This window comes from Tenrec ecaudatus, chromosome 15, assembly GCF_050624435.1.
Source record: "Tenrec ecaudatus isolate mTenEca1 chromosome 15, mTenEca1.hap1, whole genome shotgun sequence".
Taxonomy (NCBI): Eukaryota; Metazoa; Chordata; class Mammalia; order Afrosoricida; family Tenrecidae; genus Tenrec; species Tenrec ecaudatus.
The window spans coordinates 14,919,317-14,935,742 of record NC_134544.1 but is presented as its reverse complement, the minus strand read 5'-3'; the positions used below and the strand labels follow the sequence as shown (position 1 = coordinate 14,935,742).

At 47.3% G+C, this 16,426-nt stretch overlaps 1 protein-coding gene across 1 annotated transcript in view; it reads left to right on the top strand.

Annotated features, from left to right (window-relative positions):
* Positions 1-16,132: 16,132 nt before the first annotated feature.
* TNFRSF11A (TNF receptor superfamily member 11a) overlaps positions 16,133-16,426 on the top strand; it is a 66,121-nt gene continuing 65,827 nt past the window's right edge. The window contains exon 1 of the mRNA XM_075533213.1: positions 16,133-16,204. Coding sequence (XP_075389328.1) covers positions 16,133-16,204 — 72 coding nt within the window. The remainder of the gene's footprint in view (positions 16,205-16,426) is intronic.

The following is a 16,426-nucleotide window of genomic DNA, read 5'->3' as shown; positions in this document are numbered from 1 at the left end:
TTGTGATTTGCAGCCCAATGCATAACCACTACACCTCCAGGGCACCTTCCTTTTCCCTTCAGGTCTAACTGCAGGAAATTTTGTTCGTACTGCCTTTCTGGTGTACTTTGTGTAAATGTTTAAGAAAGTCTTGTATGGTCCTACTCTCTGTAAGATCACGCCAATTGAAGAGCCTAGCAGTATACAAAGAAAAAAGACTTATTTTCTAATAGTATGTATGTAATTCCTTATGTTCAATGTTTTGAGGAATGTAAATTTTCTTTCCTCTAGAGTCTTCAGTAATATCTCGGACATTTTTTTGAAATAAACCTACACAGGACCATTTTATTGGAGTTTGTGTTTTCATATTTAAAGTTGAAAATACTTTAAATATCTTTATAACATTGATGCTTAGTATAATCTGAAAATTAACTTTATGACTCCATGGAAATTTTATATTCATTTAAAAAATTCATTTTATTGGGAGCTCGTACAACTCTTATAACAACAATCCATACATACATCCATTGTGTCAAGCACATTTGAACATTTGTTGCCATCATCATTCTCAAAACATTTGCTTTCTACTTGAGCCCTTGGTATCAGCTCATTTCTCCCCCTTCCTCCCTGGCCCCCTCACAAACCCTTCATAATTTATAAATTATTATTTTGTCATGTCTTACACTGTCCAACGTCTCCCTTCACCCACTTTTCTGTTATCCATCCCCCAGGGAGGGGGTTATCTGTAGATCCTTGTGATCGGTTCCCCCTTTCTATCCCACCTTCTCCTTACCCTCCTGGTATCGCTACTCTCATGATTGGTCCTGAGAGGTTTATCTGTTTTTGGATTCCCTGTGTTTCCAGTTCCTTTCTATACCAGTATACATACTCTGGTCTAGCTGGATTTGTAAGATAGAATTAGGATCATGATAGCTGGGGGAAAGGAAGCATTAAAGAACTAGAGGAAAGTTGTATGTTTCATCATTGCTATACTGCACCCTGACTGGCTTCTCTCCTCCCCACGACCCTTCTGTAAGGGGATGTCCAGTTGCCTACAGATGGGCTTCGGGTCTCCACTCCACACTCCCCCTCATTCACAATGATACAGTTTTTTGTTCTTTGATGCCTGCTACCTGATCCCATCGACACCTCGTGATCACACAGGCTGGTGTGCTTCTTCCACATGGGCTTTGTTGCTTCTGAGATAGATGGCCACTTGTTTACCTTAAAGCCTTTAAGACCCCAGATGCCATATCTTTTGATAGCAGGTCACCATCAGCTTTCTTCCCCACATTTGCTTATGCACCCACTTTGTCTTCAGTAATTGTGTTGGGAAGGTGAGTATCATGGAATGCCAGTTTAACACAGCAAAGTGTTCTTGCATTGAGGGAGTACTTGAGTAGAGGCCCAATGTCCATCTACTACCTTAATGCTAAACTTATAACTATATACACATAGATCTATTTCCCCATCATATATAAATATATTGTATCCTCATTTTTGATGATGACTTGACAGTTCTTTATATTTTTTAGTGTGTACACCTGATACATCTAAAAAAACTAAACTCCCTGCTTTTGAGTCTATGCAGACTCACAGCAACCTTATAGTGTAGCGTAGAGCTGCCTTTGTGAGTTTCCGACACTAACTCTTTACTGAAGTAGAAAGCCCTGTCTTTGTCCAGCGGAGTGTTAGCCTAACACATAACCCACTGCTCTTCCAGGGTCCCTCTGATAGCTCTCCTGTGCGCACTAAATGATGAACCTGGCAGTGGACACTTGCACAGTCACCTTGCATGAAATGGATAACTCTGGTCATCTTCCTAACAAATCTATCAGCCTGCCCTCAGACAGCATGAGAATTACGCTATTTTCTCTACTTCTTGGAAAACTTTATGGAAAGTACATTAGCGTGAGCTAGAGCACATTAGCATAGAAAGTATTATGAAAGTCAAAAGTTGAATTACAAGCTTAAAATCACTGGAGAACAGATGCACTGGTAACTGGATAGACTCTCCCATGTTCCAAATGCATTTGTTATTGTTGATGTTTTTGTTTCTAAGGTGCCTTTGAGGTTCAGAAGTTCTCAAGTTTACCAATCTTTCCCTCTACACTTTACCCAAGATCATGAAGCTACTCTCCCATGTTGCCTTCAGAAGTTCTGTTGTTCTTTCGATGAAAGAACCTACCCTCCTGGTATCACTACTCCCATTTCTGTTCCTGGGGGGTTATCTGTCTTGAGTCTGTATGTCATGAGCTCTTATATGTACCTGTGTACATGCTCCAGTCTAGCCAAAACTGACAGGCAGGACTGGGGTCATGATAGTGGGGTGTGAGAAGCTTCAAAGAACTAGAGGAATATTGTGTGTTTCATCAGTGCTATACTGCATCCTGTTTGACTCATCCTTTCCTTGTGATTCTTCTGGGAGGGGATGTCCTATTACCTACAGATGGGTTTGGGGTCTGCCATAGCCTCGTGGAAGGTTCTTCTCTTTGCTTCACAAGGACCCACACTGCTGGACCCCCTCATGCTGCATTGCCCACTTCTTCAAACCTTTCAAGAAGTGTTGATTCTAACTTTTATAGTTACAGGCCAATGGTTCACTAAAAAAAATTTTTAGGTAGCACCAGGAGCCAGTTATTTTCAAGAAATTTCAGCTCTTATTATTTTTCCATGAATAAATTTAATGACTAAAGAGCCTAAATATTCAAACTAAGTATCAAAGGCAGAGCTAGTTATTATAAAGATTAAATGTACATTAATAAACATTTAAGGATCCCTGGTGACCTAGTGGGTTAAGAGTTGGGCTGCTAAACACCAGGTCAGTAGTTCGAAACCATCGACCGCTCTGCAAGAGAAAGATGAGGCTCTCTACTCCCATCAGCATTTACAGCCTCTGAAACCCACAGGGACAGTCTTATAGAATCGACTCAATGGCAGTGAGAGCAGACACTTAAAAGCCTCCAAGGGTAAAATCTTTTTTCAAAAATGCATTATTTAATAGAAAATTTCTAAGCCGAACATGTGGTTTTGTCAGAAGTTTGGGTAGATCAAGAACTCTGACCATACAACGGGTGGGGCACTTAGCTGCTAACAGGAAGGTGTGCTGTTCAAGCCCCCCTGTGGCTCCTGAGGAAGACCGGAATCCACTCCCATGAAGATGACAGCTCAGGAGATCCAGGGGAGCAGTTCCGCTGTCATGGGGTGGCAGAGATCGATAGCCAACTCATGTCACCAAACCACCACCACAACATCGTCTCCTATGTTGGAAACTTGGGGGAGGCTGCAGTAGGTAAAAGCGACCATTGAAAAGCAGTTTCAGCTCTCCAACAATTTTAGATGTAAACTAAACCCATTGCTGTCAAATTGGCTCTAACACACAGTGAAGCCCCCTGGGGCTTGTGAGACTACATCTTATTGGGAGTGGAATATCTTCCTATGGTGTTCTACCCACGTCTCTAGCTCCCACCAGTGACTGGATGGGGTGATGCAAGCAGGACATGTAAACACTAAGAGAGAGGAATGGTCAGTTTTCGTTACCACCACCGGCGATAAGGATGAGCCATGTTTGAAGCAGCAGAGAGACGACAGCCAGATGCAGAGCTTCCAAGTGCATGTTCGAGATCTCTTGTTTGAAGTGACAGGCCATCGAGACCAGATGCCCCGCAGACGTGGCACAAAAACCCGGAGCATCGCTGATACGATGGGGTATCTTCTCCTGACCTGGCCGGAGACCATGGAACTGCGGGACAGAGCTACAGGTGAGCGGGCTTCCAGGCCCATGGAGGCAAAAGTAAGGAGACCACATGGTGGAGAGGCTGAGAACCAGAGAGGAGACCCATGACTTTATCCTTACTGTTTGCTGATCCTGACTTGTGGTAACCGATTAACTTCCCTACTAAACGCCCTTAATGATTGTTCTTTGAGTTCTCAGTAGCCCTTGCAACAGATGATCAATCCCAGCACAGACGCAGAGTGGTGTGGGGGGACCGGTTGGGGTCAGAAGAAGGAAAGGAGGAGGGGTCATGGAGGCCCTGTCTGGCCCTGCCTCGTGGCTCTAGGGAAGCCTCAGGGGGTCAGAAACAGCCCCTCCATTGCCGTTCATCACACAGTCTCCTCTTTCTCCCTAGGAGAGGTCTTCTTTGGTCGGTGGTTTTGTGTAATTAGTAGCACGGAACCCCCTTAAAGAGTAAAGCTCACCGTCTTCATGAGCTATTGCGGCTCTGGCAAAGGCCCCAAGTGGGTGGCTTGAATAAGCCTTCTGGAGGCTGGGAGTCATGATTCAGCATGCCAGGTCTAGGGAAGGCTTTCTCTCAATGTTGGCTTCTAGTGTAGAAAAAGGTTCTTATCTCTTTTCAGCATCTGGAGGCCAGGAATCCCTTGAAACCTTCATCAGTCCTACTCTAGGTCTAGGTGGTTCTCAACATAGAGACCCTGGGTCCAAAGATCTCTGCCTGTTCCTGGCTTTTTTTTTTTTTTTGGTGCTAGTAGGTCTTTCCCTCTCTGCTCCCTCCTCTCTCCATCTCTTGGTAGATAAAAGGTGATGCAGATCACACCTTAGGAAAACCCCCGTACAGAGGATCAGAGTTGTGAAACTGAATGAGGGATGATTGCATAGTTACGTAACCGCCACATCACATCATGACGTAACTGCCAACACCTGGAGAACCAAGTTCACATGAGGGGAACTGGGAGGGATAGAATTCAATCCATGACACAGAGCAGGAGAATATAAGGAATCATATCCACAGTCTGTAAAATAGTTCCTACAAATAAATAAAATGAAGAATTCCAATGGGAAAACAGGGGTGGGAAACCAGCACTTCACAGAACAGTTATATCCAAGTAGTCAATCGACATATAAAAGAAGTCCCCAGAAAATTTCAAAATGAAACTTTTATAGCAGTGGAAGAGGAGACCTTTGTGGACAGTGACCTGAGCCTACATGATATGTAACAGTGGACACGTGACGTTAGCATTTGTCACCTAGGACCACACAACACCAAGCGTGGATTCTAGTGTTAAAGCAGCCATGTTAGTTCATCAGCTGTAGCAGGACCCCAGGAAGGCAAGATTTTAACAGACGCAATGTACAGGAGGAGGAGCCGGCTACATGTCCATTAAACTGCTAACTGAAAGGTCAGCGATTCAACCCCACCCACCACTGTTCAAGAGGAAGCAGAGGCTGCCTGCTCCTGTAAAGGCTGAAAAGCCTTGGAAATGCGCCTCTGAGAGTCCCCGGGAGTCGCTGTGAGTCAGAAGGGGCAGTGAGTCTTACTGCACAGCAGGGAGGAGGGGTAAGCGAGCTCTGCCTTAGTTCAGCAAACTGCTCTAATAAAACACCATACACCCCAGGGACAATGTCTGATAAACTTAGAAAGAGAGGAATAAAGAGACCATCACACACCCACTAAAACCCACTTGTCACTTTATTCTCACTCACGGCAACCTTAGAGGACAGAGCAGAACCGCCCCATTGGGTTTCCAAGGCTGTGAGCCTCGATGGGAGTGACATGCTCACGTGGCTCCCACAGAGCAGCTAACCTTTCAGTTATCAGCCAGACGTTTCACCCATAGTGCCCCCCCCCCACCCCTGAGCGTCCCATCAGAACAACCCAGACATAAGGAGCTGACAACTCAAGCAACCAAGTGTTGGCATGGATGTAGAGCATTTGGGACGCTCCCTACACTGCTGATAGGCGTGACCCTGGTGTGTAGCCATTGTGCTCTTAGTTATCTAGAGCAAACCTGCTTAAACTGGGGGGTCCTGACCCCGTATGACGTCGCATAACTGGATGAGGGGGTCACAAAAAATTTGGCAACAATAAAAGTTTTCTGAACACACAATGGACCAACAATTAATTCAAAATCAAGTGCACACTGAACCCCAAGCGTTTCTGGAAGCACTTGCCCGTGTTGGAACCTTCTCATTCAAAAAGAGGTCTCAAGTGGAAAGGTTTAAGAATCCCTATTGCTGGACCCGAAGTATCACGAGTGGCTGACTGCGAAGAACAGAAACGCGTTTTCTCAGTTTGCGAAGCTGGAGGTCTGAATTCAGAGCGCCTGGCCTCTGTTCCCTACTCCCTGTAGCCCTTTGTGTGCTTCCTCCAAGTGGACTCCGTTTGCAGCTGGGAGGCGATTCGGTTTAGGCTACATCCTCCCCTGAAACGGCTTCATTAAGGGAACAAAGAAAGTCCTACACCCATACAGAACTACACCCACAGAGGTCCCCTCTCAGAGAGTAGACCAGCCCCACACGGCTCCCAAGATTGTACGGCTTTATGGAAGCAGACCGACACATTTTTCTCCTATGGAGGAACTGATGGATTTGCACTGTCAAGCTCTTTTAACTACTGCAACTCATTCTAATATGTATTTGGAGGGAGGATGCAATTCAATCCACAGGAGGCAAAACCCAAACCCAACTCAAGGCCTTTGAGTTGACACTGACTTGTAGTGACCCTGTAGGGCTGTAAAACTCTACAGAAGTAGAAAGCCCCATCCTTCTCCCAAGGAGCAGTTGGTGGTTTCAAACTGCTGGCTTTATAGTTAGCAAGTAACCACTACACCAGCAGGGCTCCTACCAGAGGCAGTAGTGTCTACTACAATTGAACCTAAGGATCCCGTGGGCCTTGCTGGTATGGCCCGCTGCATGTTGAGCTGTTAACTAAAGGTTTGAAACCACCAGCTGCTCAGAGGCAGAAAGGTGAGGCTTTCTTTTCCCGCCGAGAGATAAGTCTTAGAAGCCCACAGGGACCGTTTTTCTCTGCCCTAAAGGGTCTCTAATGAGTTCACATTGATCAAGGGAAGTGAGTTTGGTTTTTTGGATCCTAGTGACTTAGCAATTCCATTCCTAGGTACATACACAATTAACACATATAGATACTCACCCAAAGGCATACCTTTAATATTCATAGCTGCATTGTGTATCATAGCCCCAAACTGAAAAGAGCCCTAATATCTTTCATCAAAGCAACCTTGGTGGTGCTGTGTGTTAGGCATTGGACTATTAACTCAAAGGCTGGCAGTTCAAACCCACAGCTGCTCTTTAAAAGAAAGTTGAGGCTGTTGGCTCCCATTAAGATTTATAGAATTGGAAACCCTCGAAAGGGTTGCTATAAATCAGAAGCGGGAACCCTGGTATCATAATGTACAGGGTTATGCATTGGGCTGCTAACCACAAAGTCAGCAGTTCAAAACCACCAAGGGAGAAAGGTGAGGCTTCCTACTTCCTTAAAGAGTTAGAATCTTGGAAACCCACAGCATCAGTTCTTCTTGTGTCACTGTGGATCACAATTCACTCGAAGGCAGGGAATTTGGCTTGGTTTAGGTTTTTATGAGTCCCAATTGACTTGATGGTAGTGAGTTTTTTTCCTTTCATGAGTTAAGATGGTAAATAAATAGTGATCTATCCCTAGAGTGGAACGTATGCCATAAAATGGACGAATCTCACAACTACTGGACAAATGTCATCCAATAAGTGAGACTGTAATTTCATTTATATAAAGCGCAAAAGCAGACAAAATTAACCGATGGCATTAGAGTTTAATCGAGACAGATGAGGGGCAATGACCAGATGGGAGTGGCAGCAGAGTTCTGCTTCCTGACGGAGGTACATTACTGAGCTGTGCCTGTGCTGTTATTTTAGGATACTTCATACTCCTACATACTTTGTGTATGTTGTACTTCAAAAACACGGCTCAGCCATTCGAATGTACAGTCACTGGGTGAGTGTTCGTGGTGAGAGGCCTTGTGGCCACCCTATCCAGAAACTCCAAGCAAACTGACTGCCATCAAGTTGCTTCCAACTCATTTCGACCCTGCAAGATAGCGCAGGGTTTCCTGGGCTGTTCGTCTTGACAGGGGCAGGAAACAAACCCCCCCCTTCCTCTCCAGGAGCAGCTGGTCGGTCCCCAACTTATCACCCAGGGCCCCCACCCCTTTCCAGAAAACCAAGTCAAACTCACTACCATCGAGTCAAGGCCAACTCATAGCAGCCCCTTCAGAGAGAGTCGAACTGCCCCTGTGAATTTCTGAGACAGTAACTCTTGACAGGGGTAGAAGCCCCATCTTTCTTCCATGGAGTGGCTGGTGGTTTCAAACTGCCGACCTTGGGGCTAGCAGCCCAGCCCGTAACCACTGTGCCCAACCCCATGCAACGGTGGAAAAGAAGCTTCAGGAGGGATGTACAGGATGTTTTCCATCCCTGTCCCTCTTATTTCATTGCAGATAAAGTGATGTTTTACTGGTAAGGAAACTGCAGAAGAGTCGATGGTCCCTGCTAGTTGTCCTTGTGTCGTTCAGAACTGCATTTACTTTGACTACTGAATATGTTCACAGCTCAGTTTTCGTGTCATAGTTGGGCGGCCTGGCCTCGGACTTCGGGCTGAGTCAGCCACAATTTGCTTTTGTGGTTTAGAAGTCTCTTCTAGGAGAGAGGTGAGACGGAGCAAATCCTAGCGGGGTAGGAAATAAAACACACACGCGTGGATTGAGAAGCTTCCATTCTCAGACAGACCCACGGGCGGGAGGTTTAGTTAACAACCTCTGTCTTGATATTTTTCTCTTGAGCTCTGTGCCCAGGCGCGGTCACTGTTTCCACATCACCACTCCAAGAAGAGCACAGAGAAACACCGACCTGCTTGCTCTTGCTCAGATGAGAAAGCGTGTCCTTCATAACATGCTTTTATGCCTCAGTTTCCTGTGCCTGTGTCCCAGCTTGGGAGAAAGACGAGGTTTCCACCCCAGGACGGCGTGACGGGCTCAGAAACCCACAGAGGCGGTTCTAGCCCGTCCGAGAGGGCCGCTGTGCCTTGGCATCAACTGGAGGCCAGGAGCAGGGTTTGGGGATGCAACATAATACTTACTGGGAACAAAAGGGAGGGCCACATTTTGACGTTACCTTTTCAATTCTGAAAACTAGAGCATTTATGCAGAAGTGGGGAGATACGGGGATTTCCAGGGTGCGGAGCAATCCTATCCAAATAAATGAGTGTTCATATCAACCTGTGATTCCCGTGATGCAGAACCTGCTTGGGGTTTCTCCAGAAAATGCTCTGTGAGACAACTTGTAAAAAGAATATTTGCTTCCATCAACATCAATGCAGCTATAATTTAGAATCTACCTTTAGATTATTATATATACCCCAGATTTCATTGTACGTGTGTCTTTTTAAGCTTTGTTGGCATATAATTCACACAGCACATAAGTCAACAGTTCAATCATCTTAGCAAGCGAGTTGTCATCTGTGAATAGGAACCACGGTAGAGAGAGTGTACTTTCTTCACTGGAGAGAGAAGGACATGCTAGGGGCCGTCTCTATTTGGCAGAATCGCGCTGTTCAAATGGGAGAGTCCATCCTCCTGTCAGCGGTCATGGCTTTGATTAATCAGTGGGACTTCACATTACTGCTTAAAACGCATTTGAGTTGATTGAGGGGCAGTTCTGTGCATATACAAATAGAGTCGTTAAAAAACAATTCTTCGGTTGTTGGAAGTTCACCTTAACTGTTCAAAGGGTTTCCAAACCCAGCTCACTCGCCTCTGGGGCTTTCCAAACAGAAGTCTGACAGGCCCTGGTCTTTTTTGAAAATAGAAGGTGGGGGAGTCATGTTGTGGGGGAATTGTGCCAGGAATAAGCCTTGGTAGTTCTCAGGAAGTGCCACTGTGGCGGGGCCTCTGCCACAAGTCAGTTCCTTTTACAAAATCGTCCCCTCACCCTTCTTTCATGGCTGCCGCTTTTCCCAGAAAACCCGTGAGCTGAGCAATTTCTCTGACAAGAGTCAGCACCACGCTAGATCCCTGAGGCAGAGCTTCAAGATGTCTCACATGTTCCGACTTCTCCCAACTGCTGTCCCACTCCCTCCATCATCTCTCTGCCTCTCCCCTTGGGCTCTCCTGATGGTCATGGTCGGAAGGTTTGGAATCTGCTGTAGCATCTCACAGAACTTGCAGCTAACTAACTGGTTGATAAGGGAAGTCACAGTACCACTTAGGATCCCGATCCACTTAGATGTTCTTCTCGCTCTCTGCTGTCAGGCCTCAGCAAGCGTTACACAAGTCTCAGCTCTGTGGGTCAGCAAGCCCCTCCACAGCCCTTTGGCACGGGCCTTCTTGTTCCTGCCACCTGGCCCCACAGTCACTCTTGCTACTCCGCTCTTGCTGTGTCCCATGCTACAGCTCCCCAAACGATGATGGCTAGAAGGACCACGTTACGTAATTCACAACCCTACAGGCCACCCGTGTCTCTTGTAGTCATTGCCCCCATCATACTTGCGATGCAGTGCATCACGATAGAACATCTTATGACTCCCATCAAATGGTTGCATGGGACTACGCAAAGGAGGTACTTGGAGTCCAAAGAGACTGGATAGCTTGCTTATAATGCATGGCATCCTCATGGCAAACAAAGTATAGAGAGAGCACTAACCAGAGGATTGGTCAATTTTGCCAGCCTGGTAGAAATCACTCATTTCATAGGTGGAAAGTGGAGATTGACTACCCCCGACGAGTAGCGATAGAAGCAGAGAATTCCCTGTCTCCATGGGTTCCTCAAACTTCTTGAGCTGGCCTGACCTTCACCCAACTGTTATGAAGTTCTTTAGGTCAGCCAATAAGTGACCAGAGAGAACCCATCTACCCATAAGCCTTGGCACAAAGGAACCCATGGAGACATGGGCCAAGACGCTAAGGACCAGGGAGAGGTGTGCCTAAAGACACGGCTGAGAAGACTCTACCGAAGAATGGTATCTTGAGTCTTGTCTGGTCCTGAAGTGTAACCTGTGACTTGCCTAATAAGGCCCATAATTATGAACGCTGTCTGTGAATGTCTTGTGGCCGTTGCAACAAATGATCAAATCCAGCAGAGGAATAGAGAATATTGTGGGAAGGATTTTGGTGTCAGATTTGGTAAAAGGGTTGGAATACGGAGGCGTGTCCGATGCTTGCCTTTTAAGAGTTAGCTTTGAGCTGTTGGTTTTGGTAAAGTTAGAAGAGGAGTCATAATGCCCCCCCACCCCCCACACTGTTTTGTAGTTGATTTCAGAAGCTGGCTTTGTTGCACTGGTTGGTAGACTTATGGAAGCTTGTGGCTTTGTAAGCAAGAATGAATAGAGAAGTAAAACTTTTCATTCTTAGATGGTTACCTGTAATGGCTAAAGGGAAATGGAGAGCTGTTATGCTGGATTACAGAACACGACAGCAGAAAAAAAACAACGTTAGGGGAGGTGGCACCAGCCTCCTCCACTCCCCTCCTTTTCCTCAGTTCCCCCAGAGAAGTGTAGGAGTCTGTCCGATGGGGATTCTGCCTTTACCCTTTTCATGTTCAGTGTGAGCACACACTCATGAAATCAGGTAAGGCAGCTCTTCATGACTCTATCTTTCCCTATTTTATTTAATCAATTATTATTATTAGTTAGATATCTCCCCCTATTTTAGATAACCAATGTTTTCATTGCCCTTCCAATTCTCTAGCAAGTCATTCCTCTGAGGATAGTATGCAACGTGGTATGTTCTCCTGATACGATGTTTCTTGGTTTGCTGCAGCACTCTATGGGTTGTAAAGTGTGTTACTTTGTTGGATTAGAACTTGGTGACCTAAATTGGAACAAAAAATAAAAACAGTATCTTTTGTTCCAATTGAGCATGGAGTGTTTGCACCCACAAAGCTCAGTCCAATGCAAGCCACCAAACTGCAGTAATCCACACCAGCTCACAGTATCAAACAACTTCATTTGGTCAGGTTCTGGTCAGTTTATCCTCATTCACTGTGGACTCTGTGAATGGGGACCAGGAATCCATGCACCTCCTTGCACTTGAAACCAGGTAGCCCCTTCTTTTTCTGTCTCCCTTTGACTCTCTCTCTCTCTCATCTTCAACCCCCCTAAGCTAGGTCAATGGGCAGCATTTGTAGGCTCAGGAGTGAAAGTAAGTTTTCTCAGGTGGAAATACCTATGTCCTTGACTTAGCATGAGAGGGAATTCACACCAAAGCCTAGTTTGTGATCCAAGTGAGTTTTTATAAAGGACAAGAAGTTTCAGGTTTTACACAGGCACCCTCAGGTCACTTCACGCCTGCATGTGGACACCGAAGGCCAGAGGAGACCACTGCACTGCCAGCTGAGGGACAGCTGGTGGGTGTCTGGATAAGGGGGTCCAGAAGAGGGCCTCGGGTTTCGGATTCTGGCTTTTTCAGGCCCTCCACTAGGAGGCGTGGTCATCAGTACTGGTTGAACCCATTGGCTGCATTAAGCTCACCTGGCACCGATTGGGACCCACCCAGGTGTACCACCCACCCAGGTGACCACCCCTTCCTGGCTGGGGGGAGGGGCTGAATTTTGGAGCATGCCAGTGGACACCCTGGTCCCTGTTCTGAATACCTAACATCACCCCAAATGCCTGCACTTCAGACCTGCCAGTTTATTCTTTCTCTCACCCCTAGTCTAGGTCAACAGATGCCGAAGGAGCATGTTCACACTCAGCCTGTCTTTTCATTGCGATACCTCTCCTACCTTCACTCTTGGAATGGATTCAAGTGGTCAAGTGAGCATACCAAGTTGTCTTCTCCTTGGCTCCAGACTCAGAAGGGGGTTCCTCTGGTGGGCACTGACTTTTCCTGTCTAGATGCATACAACTATAAAGTTATTGTTTGTTCATAATTCAAAAAGCAAAGCAGTCTCCCCTCCCCCCTCAATCCTTGCCATTCAAATGCAAATGTCCTACTCTTGTAACAATTTTGGTTGACTCTGCAGACCTCGCATGCAAATTTCCTGACTGGAAAGACTAGGTGGGACTTAGGTTTTCAACCTCAGCCTCCAAAAGTCTATACAGAAAACTGCAGCCAAGTCTGACTCAGGGACCAATATAAAAAAGAGCGCCCTTATCCACAGAGCTTCAGTAGACACGTTTCTGCAGACGCAGACTGCCACCCTTTCCCTTTAAAAGCAGCCATGGGGTTCAGCTGAGTGCTTTAACCAAAGTGCCACAAGAACTAATGTATTCAAACCAAAAGTCTATGTTTCCTTCAGGTAAATCATAGTTCCCTTTTAGTATATCCAATCAATTAATGATAAGGTGACATTACACGCTCTCTGTAATCTATAAGACCCAACATTCATTACCATCTTTTAAGATTTGTTTTACAACAACCATTTCCATTCATTTAATTCTGAGTCATGGCAACCCATGGTTATGGAATAGATCTGTTCCCTAGGATTTTCCTGGCCCTCATCTGCACATAGGGGTTCACCTGGCCGTATTCCTAACCAGGGACATACTTGCAGATGTCAGGTGGATCTTGGCTGAAAGCAGAGAATACCAGAAAGATTTTTTATGCTTTATTGACTATGCAAAGGTATTTGACTATATGGATCACACAAATTATGCATAATATTGAAAAGGATGGGAATTCCAGAGCACTTCATTGTACTCAGGCAGACACCGTCTTTGAAATAAACAAATGTACAACGCATGGTTTAAATTCGGGGAAGGTGTGCAGTAGGATTGTATCTTTTCAAGATAATCATTTAGTCTGCAGGCTGAACAAATAATTTGAGAAGCTGGTCTATATGAAAACGAATATGGCATTAGGATTAGAAGGCTCATCAAGAACATGCAGGTGATACAACCTGGCTTGCAAAAAGGGAAGAGGCTGAAGATGCAACACTAAACTCTTCCATGTAGATACATCTGAGCATAAAACAATCTTCACAACTGGGTCAGTAAGCAGCTTTAGGATAAACAGAGAAAAGATGTAAGTTATCAAAGAGTTCATTTCTATTGAGTTTGCAATCAACACCCACGGAAGCAACAATTAAGAAATCAAGCACAATGTATTGCATTAGGCAAATCTTTTTGCAAAAGAGCGATTTAAAGAGTTCAAAAAGAATACACTTTGAGGATTAAGGTGCAGCCTGGCCCAAATGATGTGTTTTCAATGGCCTCTTTGCATGCAAAAGCTGGGCAGGAAATACAGAAAACCAAAGAAAAAGCAGTGCCCGAACACACCAGCCAAACTCACACTTGTGGAGCTGGTGAAATATAGTCACTGCACCTCGGGCTGCCCGAAGAACAAATAGATTGTCTTGGAAGAAGCACATAGCGCATGCTCAAAAAACTGTGGTGAGACTTTGTACCTTGGACATATTACCAAGAGGGACCAATCCTTGGAGGAGAACAGCAAGCTTAAAATAGAGGGTCAGCAAAAAAAAAGAGGAAGCTCCCACATAAGATGGATTGACACAGTGGCAGCAGCGAGGAGCTCACACATAGCAGTGATTCTGAGGCAGTGAGTTTAATCTGGTGTTCTTTGTTTTGATATGTTGTATGTTTTTTAGGCTTTATATGAACTTAGCTGGGTCAGAATTCCCAGTGCTCTGGAAGTTAGCACCTAGTACACCCCCATGATGCCACCAAAGACATTGTGATCACTTCTATAGTGGAATCCAAGGGCAGTCAATCGGTTGTAAAAAGATTGGGATGGGATGCAACACATTTTCTCAGCTCACAGCCCTGATGCAACCAATTAAAAGCTGTTTCCTCTGGGCTGTGGCCTGCTTCCAACATAAGTGGAGACTGTGGAAAAGCTTGCTTGCTTCTCACTGGGCCTGGATTCTGCATCTGGCCATCAATCTCCAGTTCTTTGGACCTGTCAATGACTTGCCATATTGCTTGTCTCCTGGGAGTCATTAGTGGCCTGCCAACTTGGGATTCATTCACCTCCACAACCACCAGCCTGCCATCTTCCAGCCAATAGTGGGTACATCAGTCCTTGCAGGTTCTTGAGTCAGGAGAAGCCTTTAACTTAACATATAACCCATGAACTTGGAATCTGCTTAGACTGAGACTTGTCCTCTTCTGAAACTCTGTGAGCCATTTGCTTGTTACACATTTCTCTCTCTTTTCTTCTTCTTCTTCTTCTTCTTCTTCTTCTTCTTCTTCTTCTTCTTCTTCTTCTTCTTCTTCTTCTTCTTCTTCTTCTTCTTCTTCTTCTTCTTCTTCTTCTTCTTCTTCTTCTTCCTTCTTCTTTCTCTCTCTCCCCCCCCCCACACACACGTATGTTTTGCTTCTCTAGAAAACCCAGCTCAGGACAACATGGAACAAATAGTTACTTATACAAAGGGGTACGAGGCAGAAGTGGCCTAGAGGGAAGACACTCTAAGGCACAAGTGACAAGTGTGCCTTGGGCAGGTGGCTACTTCTTTATCAGGAAGTGGGCAGAGGGGTGTGCCTGGTGCTGACCTGATGCTGAGGAAGTGAGGGCAGCTGTGGTGGCTAGCAACCTAGGTTCTGGAGGAGAAGCAAGATTGTGGCGGCTGTCTGTCCAAATAACTTTGAAGGTTTAGGACAGCGCTAATTAAAGGGGATTGTGTGGGTCCTCGAGAGAGTCGCCGGGATGGCAGTGGGCATGAGTTTGGGTTAGGAGGCAGTCTACTGTGGATTCTGCCAACAGCAGGCCAAGGAATCTCCAATAACAGATGCGGAGCTTGCCAATCCCGGGTGGCGTTGCTTCACCTTTGGAAGTCTCTGCCTAGAAAGGTTGAGCGCATGGGCTCCAGGTGGTCGCCTCCCGATCCAGGCCGCCTAGCTGCCTTCCTTCCCCTGGAAGCGGTCCAGAAGGCCTGGGGTGCAGACCGGGGCTGTCCCACAACCGTGAAACTAGGTCAGAGCGGCGGCAAAGCTGTCAGTAGTGGGTGCCCGCTGACGGCCGGAACCCGAAGAGCCAAGGTTTTAGCTCCAAGCCAACTCACACCCGGAGAGCTAGCAGGACCGAGGGTCGGAGGAACCAACCCTGTAGTGCGGTGCGCGCTGCCCACGTCTCTACCCGCGCAGTCCGCGGCCCCTTCGGCTCTGGGAAGCCCAGATGGCCGCAGAGCGCGCCACAGCGGGGCGAAGGCGGGGCGGGGGCGCGGGGCGGGGCATGTACCGGCAGGGCGGGGCGGGGGCGGGCCAGAGGTTGAAGGGCGGGGCGAAGCAGGTACCCACCGGGCAGAGCGGGGGCGGGCCAGGTGCCGGCAGGGCGGGACGGGGCGGGCAAGAGGGCGCGGGGCGGGGCAGGTGCCGGCGGGGTGGGGCGGGGCGGGGCAGGTGCCTGCGAGCCCAGAGGGACAGCGGCCGCGCGGCCAGAGAGGCGGCGGTGCCCAGCCCGCTGCACCACCATGGCTCCGCGCGCCCGCCGTCGCCTGCTGCTGGTGCTGCTGGCGCTCGGCGCGCTGCTCGCCCCTCTGCAGGTAAGAGCGAGTCCTGGGGTGCCAGCCGGCCCCTCCGCGGCCGTGAGCTCTCCGCGCGCACCCGGTGCGCACTCCTATCCGGCGCTTGGGGAGGGAAGAGCGGACGACCGGGCCCGCAGACACCTAGCTCTCCGCCTCCGGGACTGCACGAGTCTGGCGTTCGGCGCGCGGGAGCCGGTGGAACCCCGGGGAGGTGCAGGAGCTGGGCCGTGGCGGGCGGCG